At 35.5% G+C, this 14,671-nt stretch overlaps 3 protein-coding genes across 3 annotated transcripts; 2 read left to right on the top strand and 1 right to left on the bottom strand.

Moving 5' to 3' along the window:
• The first annotated feature begins 763 nt into the window (after window positions 1-763).
• On the top strand, window positions 764-1,954 carry LOC133690914 (heavy metal-associated isoprenylated plant protein 24-like). The gene is made up of 2 exons (XM_062111193.1): window positions 764-1,225; window positions 1,384-1,954. Exons 1-2 carry the CDS (start codon window positions 1,069-1,071, stop codon window positions 1,677-1,679), a joined length of 453 nt encoding a protein of 150 aa, XP_061967177.1. The 5' UTR covers window positions 764-1,068; the 3' UTR covers window positions 1,680-1,954.
• Window positions 1,955-4,372: 2,418 nt separating this feature from the next.
• LOC133690540 (agamous-like MADS-box protein AGL104) lies at window positions 4,373-7,755 on the top strand. The gene is made up of 12 exons (XM_062110766.1): window positions 4,373-4,557; window positions 5,419-5,472; window positions 5,578-5,613; window positions 5,717-5,735; window positions 5,926-5,987; window positions 6,135-6,156; window positions 6,236-6,297; window positions 6,444-6,543; window positions 6,628-6,678; window positions 6,785-6,927; window positions 7,110-7,281; window positions 7,525-7,755. The coding sequence occupies exons 1-12, from the start codon at window positions 4,373-4,375 to the stop codon at window positions 7,687-7,689; spliced, it is 1,071 nt and encodes a 356-aa protein (XP_061966750.1). The 3' UTR covers window positions 7,690-7,755.
• A 513-nt stretch (window positions 7,756-8,268) lies between these two features.
• On the bottom strand, window positions 8,269-12,740 carry LOC133690694 (low affinity sulfate transporter 3). The gene is made up of 12 exons (XM_062110950.1): window positions 12,275-12,740; window positions 12,121-12,169; window positions 11,801-12,008; window positions 11,537-11,711; window positions 11,179-11,244; window positions 10,849-11,079; window positions 10,640-10,766; window positions 10,233-10,519; window positions 9,157-9,350; window positions 8,943-9,028; window positions 8,772-8,848; window positions 8,269-8,610 (listed from the first exon to the last, which is right to left on the bottom strand). Exons 1-12 carry the CDS (start codon window positions 12,614-12,616, stop codon window positions 8,458-8,460), a joined length of 1,995 nt encoding a protein of 664 aa, XP_061966934.1. The 5' UTR covers window positions 12,617-12,740; the 3' UTR covers window positions 8,269-8,457.
• Between the last annotated feature and the right edge of the window lie 1,931 nt (window positions 12,741-14,671).

Consider the following 14,671-nt stretch of genomic DNA (forward strand, 5'->3'; position numbering starts at 1 on the left):
ACAACACTCCTTTCAAACAGGCTCATCCAAGCTACCAGGATAGACCTCTATGTTTGTATTTTTGCCTCACGTGGAACCCTACTTAGCCAATAGATTCCCACGTGGACACGTGTCGCACTGAACGTGGCATCTGATGGTGCCGTGCAATACCATACGACCCCATTATTAAATGCATGCGTCTTCAGAGACTTGTCCTTGAATAATGAATGCATGTCTTCGTTTTGATCGGCTTTTCTTACTGTTGCTTTATCTCTCGTGTACGTACCCAAGGAGACGAGCTCCGGACCCAAGCATGCATACAAAGATTTGGATTTTGGAGATTCACTCAAAGCCACCCATTCACTCCTCCTCCCTTTGATGCCGCCTGTGATGAAGAAGAAGCCTTTATCAAGGCGCTGGTTTAATTATTTTATATATGAGATATCCATGCATGTCTATCTACTTGTTTTGTATATATTCATTGTATATATATATATACTCTTAATTATATTATGGCCTTTTTTTTTAATCTGTTTAGCTAAAGCACTGCGGTTTATTTTAATTTAAATATATTTAATCTGTCTAAGAGTAAACAAATTAGTTATCGAAGATCGCTTTCACTTAGCGGATTAAGACAACAGCTGCCAAAAATATCAAGCAACTTTAATATTTAAATATAAATAAAAGAGTAATAAATGAGTAGCCTTCAAAATCTTCTTCCTTAATTATGTGTCTTAATTTTAAATAAGAAGAGAATCCACACGGTCTAGCTAGCTTGGGAGGAAGTTTCTTGCAGGTTCTAGCTAGTGTAGAACCCACATTATTATTTTGTGATTTCCCTAGATTTTTTTTTCTTATTTTTTATATTTTTTCTTTTGGACCTATATATGTATCAGTTGGTTACTACATATATAATATAGAGCGCTGGAGTTAATACTATCCTCTCGTCAATACTTATCATCATCCTTCTCCACCCCTTGTACTCTGTCTCATGCATTTCTCTTGATACACAATATTTGAAACGAATTAAAATCAGATATATCAACCATTAATTACATTACTTTCTAGAGTGAGAAAAAGAAACCCAGAATGGGAGTTGCAGGAACTTTGGAGTATTTCTCTCATTTACTGAGCAATGTCAAGAGAAGAAGGAAAAAGAAGCAGATGCAAACGGTAGCTCTCAAAGTCAGGATGGACTGCGAGGGCTGTGAACGCAAGGTCAAGAGTGTCCTCTCCGGAGTTAAGGGTAGGTAGTTATCTGTGCATAGATTGATCTTTGTCTTCTCTCTAGCTACATGCATATACATGCATCTTCTTGTAACCTTTTCTGTATGTTAACTCTCTGCGTTCTTTTCATGGGACTAAACAAATTGAGCTTCCTACAAAAATATGTACTTCTTTCAGGTGTTAAATCTGTGGGCGTAGACATGAAGCAACAAAAGGTGACCGTGACTGGGAACGTAGAGCCGAAGAAAGTGTTGAAGGCAGCTCAATCAACAAAGAAGAAGGTAGAGATGTGGCCTTATGTGCCATACACTTTAGTGGCACACCCCTACGTTTCACAGGCTTATGACAAGAAAGCACCTCCGAATCATGTTAGAGCAATTCCGGTCACAGCCACTATCAGCGAGACCACCATGGACGATAACTACACCAACATGTTTAGCGATGAGAACCCCAATGCCTGCTCCATCATGTAAGATTATTTGGAGTACTGCAGAATAAAATGTAAAGTTGAAGGGTAATTAAATTAATCAGGATATTTGGTGTTGATAATCTTGTTTACTAAACTCTTAAAATTTTCTTTCGAGTATTTGTTGTGGATACGTGGAGGTTTCGATATGGCCAATATAGTAGATGAAAGAGTGTGGATCCATGGTTATGCGACAGCTACTTCTGTATAATTTATGTAGTGGTGTTTTTTTTTTCCTTCCTTTTTTGCTGTGATTGACATTTGCATGATGCTGAGGCACTTCTTTTACGTTTATGGGCAGATGTAGCGGCCTTTTCTGGTCACCATAGACTATAAATAAATACCTTCCTCCTCCTAATTAATTACATGGGTTCGCTTGATGGATTAACTCAGGAACGCCAGAGAAAGGAAACGAGACTGCTGGCTGCCCCAACTCTTTGTCTAATTTGGTTTGATTATCCGCAAAAGTGACAAAAATGTTTAGTGAAGATTTTAAAAATTAGTTGCTTAATTTTGAGAGTACTGGATTGTGATTTGTTTTTTAAAAAACAATTAAAAAATATATTAGCTTTCACTTTAAAATCAAGGAATATGATGCATTTTGGGATGAAAAGGTAACAAAAACAATCTTAAATATTTTAAAATTAACCAATCTCAATCTTTTTTCCTTTACATATAATTATTAATTATATAATTAAAAACCTTAAATATCTTTAAATCAAATAATTTAATTATGTTTTTTTCAAATCATTTTCAAGCAATTCATATTTTCGTTTTTTTAATTTTAATTTAAGTTATGTTTTTAATTAATGATAATTTTAATTCAAATAGAGCACGATAGTAAATTTCTAAACAATTAAAGCAATATTTTCAATCCTGACACTATCACAATAATTTTGACACCGAACAGCTTCATGTGTACAATCTTACAACATGACAGACATAACACATCACATCAAACACAACAAGGCCAAAACACATTATTAAATTCGTGGCTTCTTGGTGCAGCAAGGATTCAATATATATCAATGGAAGTGTCAGTCATGAGTTTCCCATCCGAGTTGGTATGTTGAAAGAGAAGATGAAATTAGGGAACGTCAGGCATTTTTTTTTATCATTACTCAATGCGATTAGCCAATTTTTCGACTTTACAAAGCATCTCACCTACAAGAAAAGAACTAATTCTGAACCGACAATTTGACGTTTCTGCATACAGATGCAGGTCTAACACATCCCCTCGATCTTTTGCCAATGTTGTTGGATTGATTTCACCGACTCATTCAACTAAACATATATATTCTTACAGAGGAATCATTTTATACTGATATAGTTTCTACACACTTGATTATTAAGGATAAATTGCATAGTATTCTCGCATCATCAAAAGGAAAAAGGAGGATGAGGAGGAGGTTATCGTATGATGTATGAAGTCAACTACACCTTCTTTGGGGCTTTTGAAGGTAATGGACTCTTCAACATGGCGGGGCTTCCATCTCCATCGATGCGCTCAATCCAAACTTGCAATTACGTCGCCAGGTATGAAATGATCATGATCCCCGGGGCTATTTATCCGGTGGGCGGAGCAAAGTTGAGTTAGCCCAATCGCTTATTCAAACCCTGTGTCTTGTACGCTTAAGGTCCATGGATATCGTTTACGATATTAAACCGGTTATTATTCTTCTGCAGAAGGAAAGTCGATATAATCGACATGGACCAAAAGTCCAATTGGTTGGTATACTAGAATTCTAAATCCTCTGGCGTTGGAGCAAAAGATGATCAATTTACACAAAACAAAAGGCTAACAGCCCAAAGATCATATGCTGACCCCAACAACCGAGACATGGATGATAAAGCTGCAGAAGAGTGCGAGCGCCGCAGTTGAGTTCTCATATCACAAGATATTGAGTCCAAAAACTCCAATCCCCAAGAAGTCCACATATATGGATTGTTTCAGTTGATAATTCAGTGAATCCTGAGAAACTTGTTCTGGTATATCCATGTCGCACTTTGTTATTAGGCGAGCACGTTTCTGCTCTCATGGGAAAGGAACACAAATCAAACAACACCGACAGATAAAGCCATAACTTGGCCTTAATTCGGCGTTGGAACTTGGCAACTAAAATCCCAAATGGGACGTCCAGTTTAATAAGCAACTACGTGCTTAGCATATATTATGATTTTTTGGCAACTTTGGTATTTACTCGTATTGTTGGATCATCATGAGATGCAATAATGAGTTAATTGACGGTTTGGTTTAGAGAACAATATTTAGCTCTTAAATTACTGGTAATCAGAGTAAAGGGGAGCATTTTGAGGCTTTATATCAAATACCGACAAAACCAAATCTTGATTGCAACCACCAGAATAGCAAGGCGCCTATGCTAGCTAGAGACAACTGAACCTAATCAACCACTAAATCTTCGCAGTTCTATGACCCCTTCTTTTACAGAACCCTCAATCTCCGTCCATTTTATGACCTTCTACCTCTCTCTCACGCACACAGGTAAATAACAGCCCTTGTTTGATTTTAAGGCTCTCCTTGTCCATGCATATATATATATATATATATATATATAGAGAGAGAGAGAGAGAGTCACGCACAACTCTCTTATTCTAAAAATAACCAATTAAAGCGATTCAAAGAAGATTCAGCATTCCTTTTTTTGCGACTTTGTGTACATAAATGAGACAGATCAAGAAATGGGTCGTGTTAAGCTGGAGATCAAGAGAATAGAAAACAACACCAATCGACAGGTTACGTTTTCAAAACGAAGGAATGGACTCATTAAGAAGGCATATGAGCTTTCTGTCCTTTGTGACATTGATATTGCTCTTATCATGTTCTCTCCCTCTGGCCGTCTTAGTCACTTTTCTGGCAAAAAGAGGTGATACATCCTATGCCTTCTCATCATTTCCTTACGCAGATAACTCCAAGTCCTTTGCTTATTAATTTGCTTTTGTTATTAGCCCTTTTCATTCATAATAATCGTGATTTTGTTACACTTCTTGATGTCCCAGCTCATCATAGTTCGTCATAAAATTGTCAATGCTCTTAACATATATTTTGATTATAAAGGCATTTCTATAAACAGTTGATTGTCCAGAATCGGTTTTAATTATGTCAAAAGGCCAGGAAATATTATCAGATTATCCCTATAAATATTGGTTTATTTAACATGATCAATCCTAGCTAGCTCATGCAATTTTCTCCTTAGCTTGAGAAATCCCAAGTACAATGGTGACACATTTCAGAAAAAATTCAAGCTTGGTAAAACTGTTGTGATTATTAACAGTACTAACAATTGTAAAAGTGAATAACCTAATTAGGGATTAATGAGGATCTCTGGGTAGACTTATAAACAATATTCTTGGCCCTGCATAATGGGTGCGGAATTGATGGTCTACTGCTGCTCTGCTTGAAGCATGCAGGAATTCGATTTTTGGAACTATTCAAGTTAAGTAGAGTACACTTTCACCCCTATCGATTCATTAATATTCCACTTTTCTCCTCGTAGCTGTTTATCGTTTTCTAATATTACCCCTATGGTTTCAAGATTTCTTCAGTGTTTTCGATATTCCACCATTAAATAGCTAACAAAAAATCTAATAAAACTCTCACTTTTTTTTTTATCATATACTTTTGCATGTATTCATGTCCATCTGTAGTTCTACTCCACGATTTTCATTTTCTTCTTCGAACCATCTTTTTCGTTGCTGTAATTTTATTTGCCATGTTGGATAATCAGGATTGAGGATGTGCTAGCTCGTCTCGTTAATCTCCCTGACCAAGAAAGACAACTGTACGATTTTATAAAGAGAGATTATGTACTAAATTTATTGTTTTTCTTTCTTTATAGTTACTAAGTCTAACATATATATCACAGTATTCTTTTTTCGCTTTGCAGTGCTATAGTTTTTCCTGAACAAGGCCAACATCAACGGTAGGCTTAGCCATGCCGAGTCTCTTTGTTTTATCTCTTTTCCTTTTTGTTTGTATGGTTAATACTGCCCTGATTTAAGTTTTTTTAGTTTCTCTTGTTGCAGTGATATTCAGAACAAAGAGGTAATTGAGTAATTATAAATTTCTTAGTTAACATTCTATTGCCATTTTTTTCTTGTTTTGTGTTTTGTGCACTCAAGTCCCATCCAAAAAGGGAAAAGAAAAACTAGAGGACGGGGAAGAGGGGGGATCTCAGTTTTATTGTACGGAGATTTTGAGTATTTTCAATTAAGTTATGCATTATCCGGTGCAGTATGTGTTTAGGACACTACAACAGTTTAGGAACGAGAGTGATATCGCCCTTCAACTTTCCAAGTTTGTCTACTCATATCTCCATTTCTCTTTATATTCTATCTCTCTGGTTTTTTTAATTTTTCATGATTTGTTTGTGACAACTTAATCTTTCTTCTTCTTCTTCTTGTTCTAATGTTCCTAAACGATGCACTTCCATTCCTTGGAAAGCCCAACAGCAATTAACTCGGAGGTTGAGATAAGGAATACCCTTTTTATCAGTTAAAACATTTTTTTGAAGTTGCCAACTTAGTTAATGATTTTCACTGCAGGAACTCCAGCATGAAATTGCAAGGTTACTGCAGCGACTTCAACTAGCAGAGGAACAGATAAGGTTAGGATCAATTAAAGAAATATATATATATATATATATATATATAAAACAAGAAGAAGAAGGGTATGTTGTTCTCCATTCTTATTCTTGCCTTTTTTTGTTCTAAACTTACCTGCAAGTGAACTTCATTGGTTCTAAAACCGTAGGATATATGAGCCAGACCCGATAAAATTCACGTCCATGGGGGAGCTAGAATCATGCGAAAAACGTCTTGTTGACACCCTATCACATGTCATGCAAAGAAAGGTTGGAAGAACTAATTTATACTTATTTGTTAATTACCCTTTTAATTTATAATTTTCAAAATGAGTCTGGTTTGTGGTGTTACAGGAGTATCTCCTGAGCAACCATCTATCTTCATTTAATCCATCAAGACTAGAGGTAATTTACTTACTTATAATTAGATATGCTAAGTAACTAAAATGTAGGCATGAAAGCGATTTTTACGAGTGAAATATTGAACTCAAACACATGGATCGATTCACAGCATGGGATGCCAACCAGCTCTTTCGATAATGATATGGTAAATTGGTTGCCTGATGCTGGTAGCGACCATGCCGAAATCTTGCACCATGGAGCTCACAACCACGCCCAAATCTTCAATGCTTCTACTCCCCTGAACGCTTTAAGGTTTTAATTCCGCACTTCATTATTTCCTTGAATTAATGCAAATAACTAAGATATTGTTCTAGATGGGCTAGACTATAGTTGAAAACTATTTACTTCCTCGTTTATACTATTAATAGGTTTGTTTTAGAATTAACTTTCCAAAGTCAACAAAATTAAGCTAGAGATTCTTCTACCGTGTGCAGGAATCTTTCATCCACAATGTATGATTCATTGTTGCAAGGAAGTCACTCAAATGCAGAGGCACACAACTTCAGGGAGTGGCCTGGTGATGGAAACTTTCCACAGTGGCCACCATATAGTTCAACGGTGCTCCACTCCAACCCCATGTCACCTTCCTTATACTCTCAAATTCAGGTTCTTTTCTAACATCGATAGGTTCAAAAGAACATAGTAGTATCCAGTTTATAATTATGGACCTGGCATCATCAGCTATTTTTCCCCCCAATATCACTATCTTTTCGCTTCTCTCATTTTTAAGAAACATAAGTGAAAACATTGATGCAAAAACCAGATTAAAGAGAGTTTTATTCTTCTTCTTCTTCTAAGAATTCTGGAAAACATTGCAATTGATAATGGAAAAAATGATGATGCAACCAGCATGAAATGGTGGGACCAAATATGCCAGATATGATGCCACGTGAGCAGGTGGAGATTCCAATCAGCAGCCCCCATCTACAGGTGGAAAATGATGGCGCAAGCTATGAAGACAACAAAGTACCTCGACTTGATGATCAAGAGCACCAGACAATCTTTGAATTGTAAGGTTAATTTCAGAAACTTTTAACGCAAGGAAATACATGTAAAGCAAGCAGTGCCATCAATGTTTGCCCAAGGTCGTGGATTCTGCATACAGTTTGTTTTATATCTAAACTAGTGTTGTGACTTGCATAGTTATCGACCTTGTCCTCTTTATAGTTTGTGTAGTTCGTGTGTAATAGAAATCGATTCGTTTTCTGTTCAATAATGAAATATTAACTGCTGTATATCAATTTGCGTTTCTGACAGTTTCTATTTCATTACGCAAGTGTTGTATAATTTTTGCGACTCTAAAGTCTAATGGCTAAAAAGAAAATGATAAGGCACACGTAAAATTCTATCATGCGTTCTCAAGACCAGCAAATTCAATTTAACATTTTTTTTTCTTCCAAAGTAATTCGCACTTCTTCTTCTTCTTCCTCATCATCAAGTGGAAATTATTTTCCCCCTCGTACTGTTATTGGAATAATATTTTTATTGTAAATAAATGGAGTATTGATTTCAACAAATGGCTTGTAATATAGTGATGAAGTACTTGATATTATTGTTTTCTAAAGCAACAAATGACTTGTAATATATATAGGATTGAACTAAACAAGTCATCTTTTTTTAAAAAAACTTTTCGCAACCATACCTCCATGAAAAATGTAACTCCAAGTAGACTCACAGGATTACATTTATGCTAAATATTTCATTTCTCACGAGGCTTTTTTTTTTTTTTTACTCCATGCAAAAGAGCTTATTCGGTTAAGCAAGAGGCCGCCAAACTCCGCATCAACAGTTTGCGAGGGCAGTTAATTTAGAGCTAACACATGCATCTACGGCTTCACTGACAGTGAGGAAAATCCACCCTCTTCCAATTCTGTCTATAAATTTGGCCAACCTTAGCTTGTGAATCACTTGCCACTTGGGGTTGGCTATAGCTAACTGCAAGAAAACAGTGAACGAGTTTTTTTTTTATTAATTATTTTTATTTTGTGATATCAGAAACAAATTTATTAAAACTGGGATGGTGTATGTATGTGTGTGTATATATATATATATATATATATATATATATATAATGCTGTGCAGGTCACTTGTCTTACTTGTGCTTCATGAATGAGCAACTCCTTGTGCAGCTCTTCTAGCGCAAGAATTCCTGCCGTGTCAATGTTCATTACATCTGCAGCGAAACACAATTAAAAAGTTCAATCTGTGCTCATGAAGAACATTGAAGCAAAACAAGGTTTGTTTTCAATCTTATCCAAGACACTTACTGGACATGTCAAGAATTACTGCTTGAATCCCTCCCTCGGTGCTTTCTTTAATTTCATTTACTTCTTCTGTCACCCACCTTAATATCCTGAAACAAAGAGCAATTCTTAGCTAATTATTTAATCAACCTGCACTAATTCGTTTCAGCCTTCTTGTGTCATGTACAGACTATATACACACACACACAACCAAATATACATACATACACATCTGTACCTTTCTCTTATAAAATTGGCATTCGCAAAGCAAAGCAAGGCAGAGTTGATGCGGACTGCTAAAATGCCGGGAGTTTTAACGGCCATGGGATATTGGTTCATATCACAGTATACATCAGCTCTTGGTAGTCTCCCAAGTGCTTCTATGCCTGGTCTAATGGCATTCAGCAATATCCTTGCAAATGAGATTGTGACCTGCAATCCATCAAATTTGGGGTCAGACACAGTCTATATGCTGATTGAACATTTAGCTTAGTGCCTTAATTATGGGGAAGGGGGTCTGTAATTTATGATCACGTGTTAACACATTATACATCAAACAGATAGCAAATACGTGAAGCCACAATACTTCTTTTAAGGTTCCCCCATGGAATCTCTCAGTGTTCGCTTCAAGAAAAACGACTGCGAACTGTTACCTGACTTGTTATATAAAATCGAATCAACTTGATGATTTAAGGCATTGAAAAAAATTTCGATGCCAGAAAGCACTGATAAGTAGCAGGGATAGGTTTAAAACTCTCAATATTCCTACGCTATTCCAAAGTATTCCCAACTACAAGCCACTATTCCACAACCAGTACACATTTCACGGGCATATATGATATATGGTCTTATATCCTAGCCCATCTAGTAACTCATTTTTCAAAGTGCTAGACTGTTCACCAGTCAAGTGAAGATTCTTTTAGCTCCCAACTCCTATCAGATCCATACGACAAAAAGTTGTGGTGGGCACGAAGTTGTGAGAAACAGAACATGGCAGCTGACTTGGAAGTCAGTGGGTCCAACGATGAGAATACCCCATCAATTTCAGATGCTCGATGAATGATTATAACTCAATTATGAGACGCACCCATCAGACACGAGATTCTTAAGTTCCTCCAAATTTATATTTGAATATCTGGATTCGACCGACATGGTTCTAAAGACACATTAATATATGAGTTTTGCGTTGAAGATCGATAGATGTTTTTTTTTGTTTTGTTGTTGTTCATGGTCTTGCTAATTGATTCTTGATGAGGCTTACGTGTAAATGAATAGAATGGGAATTAAATAAAACAGAAAACTAATAGGAATTACCGCAGCTAGAAGACCAATCTCCACTGACGCAAACAAGACACCAAAGAAAGCACCAATGCAAGCGATGAAGTCCAGTTTATCAACTTTCCAGATATAATAAGCTCCCCGTATGTCAATGAGTCCAGGAAGAGCTGACAGAATGATTGAAGCAAGGATCGCAGTGGGAGTGTAGTACAAGAGCCTAGTAAACACCTCTAGTGAGACAAGTACTGTAATAGACATTACTATATTGGACACCAATGTTTGGCATCCTGCGCTGAAATTCACAGCAGTTCTTGAGAATGAACCTGCAGAAGTATGTCGAAATCAGTTAAATATTTTATATGAGTTTACAGGCTAATAGTTGATTGGATACCACTGATTTGGTGTGAATTTAGTGACTAGAATAGGAGGCCAATGGAGCTCACCAGTTGCAACGTAGCAAGAAGATAAAGATCCTGCAATGTTCATGAAGCCTAAGGCAAGCATTTCCTTGTTCCCATCAATGTGGTAGCCCTTTATGGAAGCAAAAGACCGGCCAACAGCAATGGCTTCCTGATGCAGATGTTTAACTAACATCATGAAACTTATCTAAAAAATTTTGGATAAAAACTTGACATAAGTTTTGCACACGCACGGTAAGAGCAACAATGGCAGAAATGAGCCCAATTTTGGCTGCTTGCCCCACTCGTGGGCCACTGAGTTGTAAGTCATGGACTGAACTCCGGTTCAGGCCTCCTTTGATGTGTCTTACAATCTTAACTCCATGCTTGTCAGCTTTTGTCAAAAACACAATTAAAGTGGACAGTATTACTGACACGAGGGGAGCAACAGCTGGGAACCAGAAGAGCTTCTTGTTTCTCCTTCCCTGCATACGCAACAGTTTTCTCAAGACTTATTAGTCAATGAAACAGAAAAAACTTGCTTGAACATGAAAACGCGGGGATGCTAGCATGTGATTACTTACAATAAACCTGGCAATTAGGAGAAAAATTAGGAATGAACAACCGAGGACGAAATTCAATGGGCTCCACTGTCATGATCAGCAGCGAAAGGTAAAAAAAAGAACACTGTCAAATTGGTGACAATTTAACTGATGTACTATTTCTTTCTGATATATCTACTCAAATGAATTCTGGAGAAGAACAGAGTGGAAAAAAATAAAAATAAAATAAAACCAAGCACGAATCATTTCAGCAAGTCACTAATTATTTGCTAACTCGTGATGTCTGTGTGTCGTTTCACGACATTTTTTCTTATTAATTTTCAAGAAAGATTAATTATGAACCCTTGGCTTGGAACATGCATCTTCTAGCAGAACTTACTGGATGGTCAATTGATGTAAAAGCAGAGTGAAGAACTGAAACCACATCAGTTTTGGTGGTGAAATGGCTGATTCCAAGCAGCCCTTTCAGTTGCTGAAGACCAATGACAATGGCAGCACCCCCCATAAATCCAACAATGGATGCATGAGAAAGGAAGTCCACAAGAAAACCCAACCTGCAGATAATAAAGGTTGAGCAACTGGTCTGGTCTCTGGAGAAGAAAGCAACGAGAAGTTAAAAGTTCATTTTGAAAGCATTACGTACCTAAACAGTCCAAATATGGCTTGGAAGGTTCCAGCAAACAAGGTAACAGTAAAAACAAAGTTTCTATAGGCAACTGGATCAGCTAAAGGATCTTGTATCTCCCCAATCATGGAAGAGAGCAGCATAGATACCACAGCTACAGGGCCGATGGCTATCTCTCTTGAACTTCCCATTATAGCATAAATCAGAGGTGGGATAACACTAGTATCTAAGTCAATAAATCCAAAGTTTAGGACAACATATTAGCAAGAAGTAATTTCAAGGCATTATAAGAGTCAGAAAAACTCAAAAAAGTGATAGAATTGAGCCCAGAAACTTACACAGGCCATACTGAGGATCAAGTTTTGCTAAATTAGCATATCCAATACTCTAGCAGAAAGAATTTACACATACATGTCAGAGGAGACTGAAAATATAACCTTACCATGGTCATAATATTCTTTTGTGACCAAACAATTAGAAGTCACATTATACCTGAGGAATGCTAAGGCTCGCAAGAGTTAAACCTGCCATTAGGTCGTTTTTAAACATGGAAGCTTTGTAATCCCTACCCCATCTCAGGATCGGAAATACCCCTTGCAAGAATTCCATGGCACGGCTTTGTTGTTTTCGCCTCGCAGTTGATGAAGTGTGCTTTTTTCCATGAGGGAAAATAATTTCTCTCACTGAACTACTGAGCTCTTGCAATAGGCCTGGTGGATCAGGAGAATTCAGCACCCACTGTGCCATCTCAAGCTGACTAGTAGCATCTTCCATGTTAAGATGCCGCCGCCGCTGCTCTTCAACGCTGAAGGTTTGAATTGGCTGAGAACCCATGGTACTGTTTGAAGTGCTTGAGGGAACTCCTTGAGCTTCTATATTATCTGTTTTTTTTTTTTTTTTTTTTGCAGAAGGCACCTTTAAAGTAATCCAATTAACCTCACTAGTACAAGTATCTAAGATATTGATTTGATATAGTTGGACTCCATAAATTCTTATATACTTGTGTAAATTAAGCATGCAGTGATTGTGCAGCGAAAGTGAATACAGTAGAAGTGTAAATGTTAACGTGCTGAGGTCTGATAGTGACATTGAGCGTGACTGCCATTTATGAATCAAGCACAATACTGTGCCATCCTTCATTGTTATCCACCAAAGATTATCAGGAGCTTTTGTGTAGAAAAAGCCAAGACAGCGTTTATTTCCTTCTCTTTTTTTTTTCCCCCTTACCAAATCCTGTTTATTTGGAGTGGATGTTTGATGTCGAATCTCATTGAATTAAATGTTTTGAACATCTTCTCACGTAACTTGATGTGTTTAAATATCATGTCATTTTACTCTACAATTCTCTGAAAAATCTTGTTTCAATCTATTGTTTCTTTCCCTACTAATTCAGTAGATCAATCTGAGAAAAATACGAGATACAAGAAAGGGTTAACTGCAAAAATCCGTCATTTTTACCTCTCCCTTAACATTACTGAAGGATCTCAATTCTAACCTTCCATCCAATTTTACCCAATGACTTGAACAGTTGAAGGTTTGTTTTCTGCTATTTGAACTAAACACATTCGCCTTACAAAATCAATTGCAAACACCATCAGAACTCAAAGCCTGTCTTGCATCCGCAGCCTCGCGAAATTTAATCAGAAGTTTTGGTTTACAGTGGAAAAACAAAATTAAAAGAAAAGGGACAAAATATAGAACAAGGGGAAACTGTGTTGCCAATATCAAATTTGCAAAAAAGGTATTGTTTAACGCATCTATTTTTCTTTTTCTTCTTTTGCAATCCCTTTGTTTTTAAAATTTTAATTTTCATCTAAAAATTTATTTTATTAATTTTTTAGTATTTGGATTAAAAGAAAAGAGAAATAACAATGAGAAAGAAAGTTAATAGTTTGCTAAATTCTAACAATAAAACAAGCGGTTTTTGATATTACCATGTTTTATTTGACAAGATAAGTTTTATTTAGGTGTTTTTTTCTTTTTATATTACCTGAAAAAAATAAATTGAAGTTTAGAAAAATTTTGGATTCAGATTGATTTATAATTTTTAAATTGCTTTAATGTTAATTTAAAACCAAAATAGATTTAGTCTCAACAGTCTTTTTAAGATGTTTTTAGATGAGAAAATTAAAAAACAGGTTGTTTAGGTTATAGAAGTCCAAACCTCTACTTTCGATGGATGAAATTGAATCAATAAATAATAACACGTCGTTTGTTATATTTTTAAAAAAAGTATTAAAAAGATAGTCATGTGGGTTTAGTGTTGTAGGCCCATATAAACTTTACCCTCTCTATTTTGGGTCAAAACCTATTTCTATTGGGTCTAAATGTTTGAGTTGTTTTAATGATATTTTTTTATTTGATTAAAATAAAATAAAACTTGTAACATTTAAGCTATTGTCCCCTTAAATATCTCTTACTTTTGAATTTATTTTCAAATAAGATTATAATAGTTTTTTATATATATAATATGAATAAATGCCTTTTTTTACAACCCTTCATAATTATTATTTTTCTTAGAGTTTAACCAAAATCAATAATAATTAAATAAATAAAAATAGATTTAAGATAATATTTCATTAGATATCATTCGATTTAACATTTATTTTCAAATAAAATTATATTCTTTTTTATATTGTTGCTTATCATATTATTCGTTATTATATGTAAACTTTTTATGTAGATATTATTTTTTATGTTTGAGGTTTTAGATATTATATAATAATAAAGTTTTGTGTTATTATAGCTCTTGCAAATATTTTTTTTTTCAAATCTCCGGTACTTTTTATTCAATCAATTATGCTTCTTATGAAAAGAACTTGTAAAAAAAAAATTACATGAATTAAAAAAAAGGTTTAACAAAAACAATTCTTACATAATGTTTTTTTT

The sequence above is a fragment of the Populus nigra genome, chromosome 4 (assembly GCF_951802175.1).
Source record: "Populus nigra chromosome 4, ddPopNigr1.1, whole genome shotgun sequence".
NCBI classification, from domain to species: domain Eukaryota; kingdom Viridiplantae; phylum Streptophyta; class Magnoliopsida; order Malpighiales; family Salicaceae; genus Populus; species Populus nigra.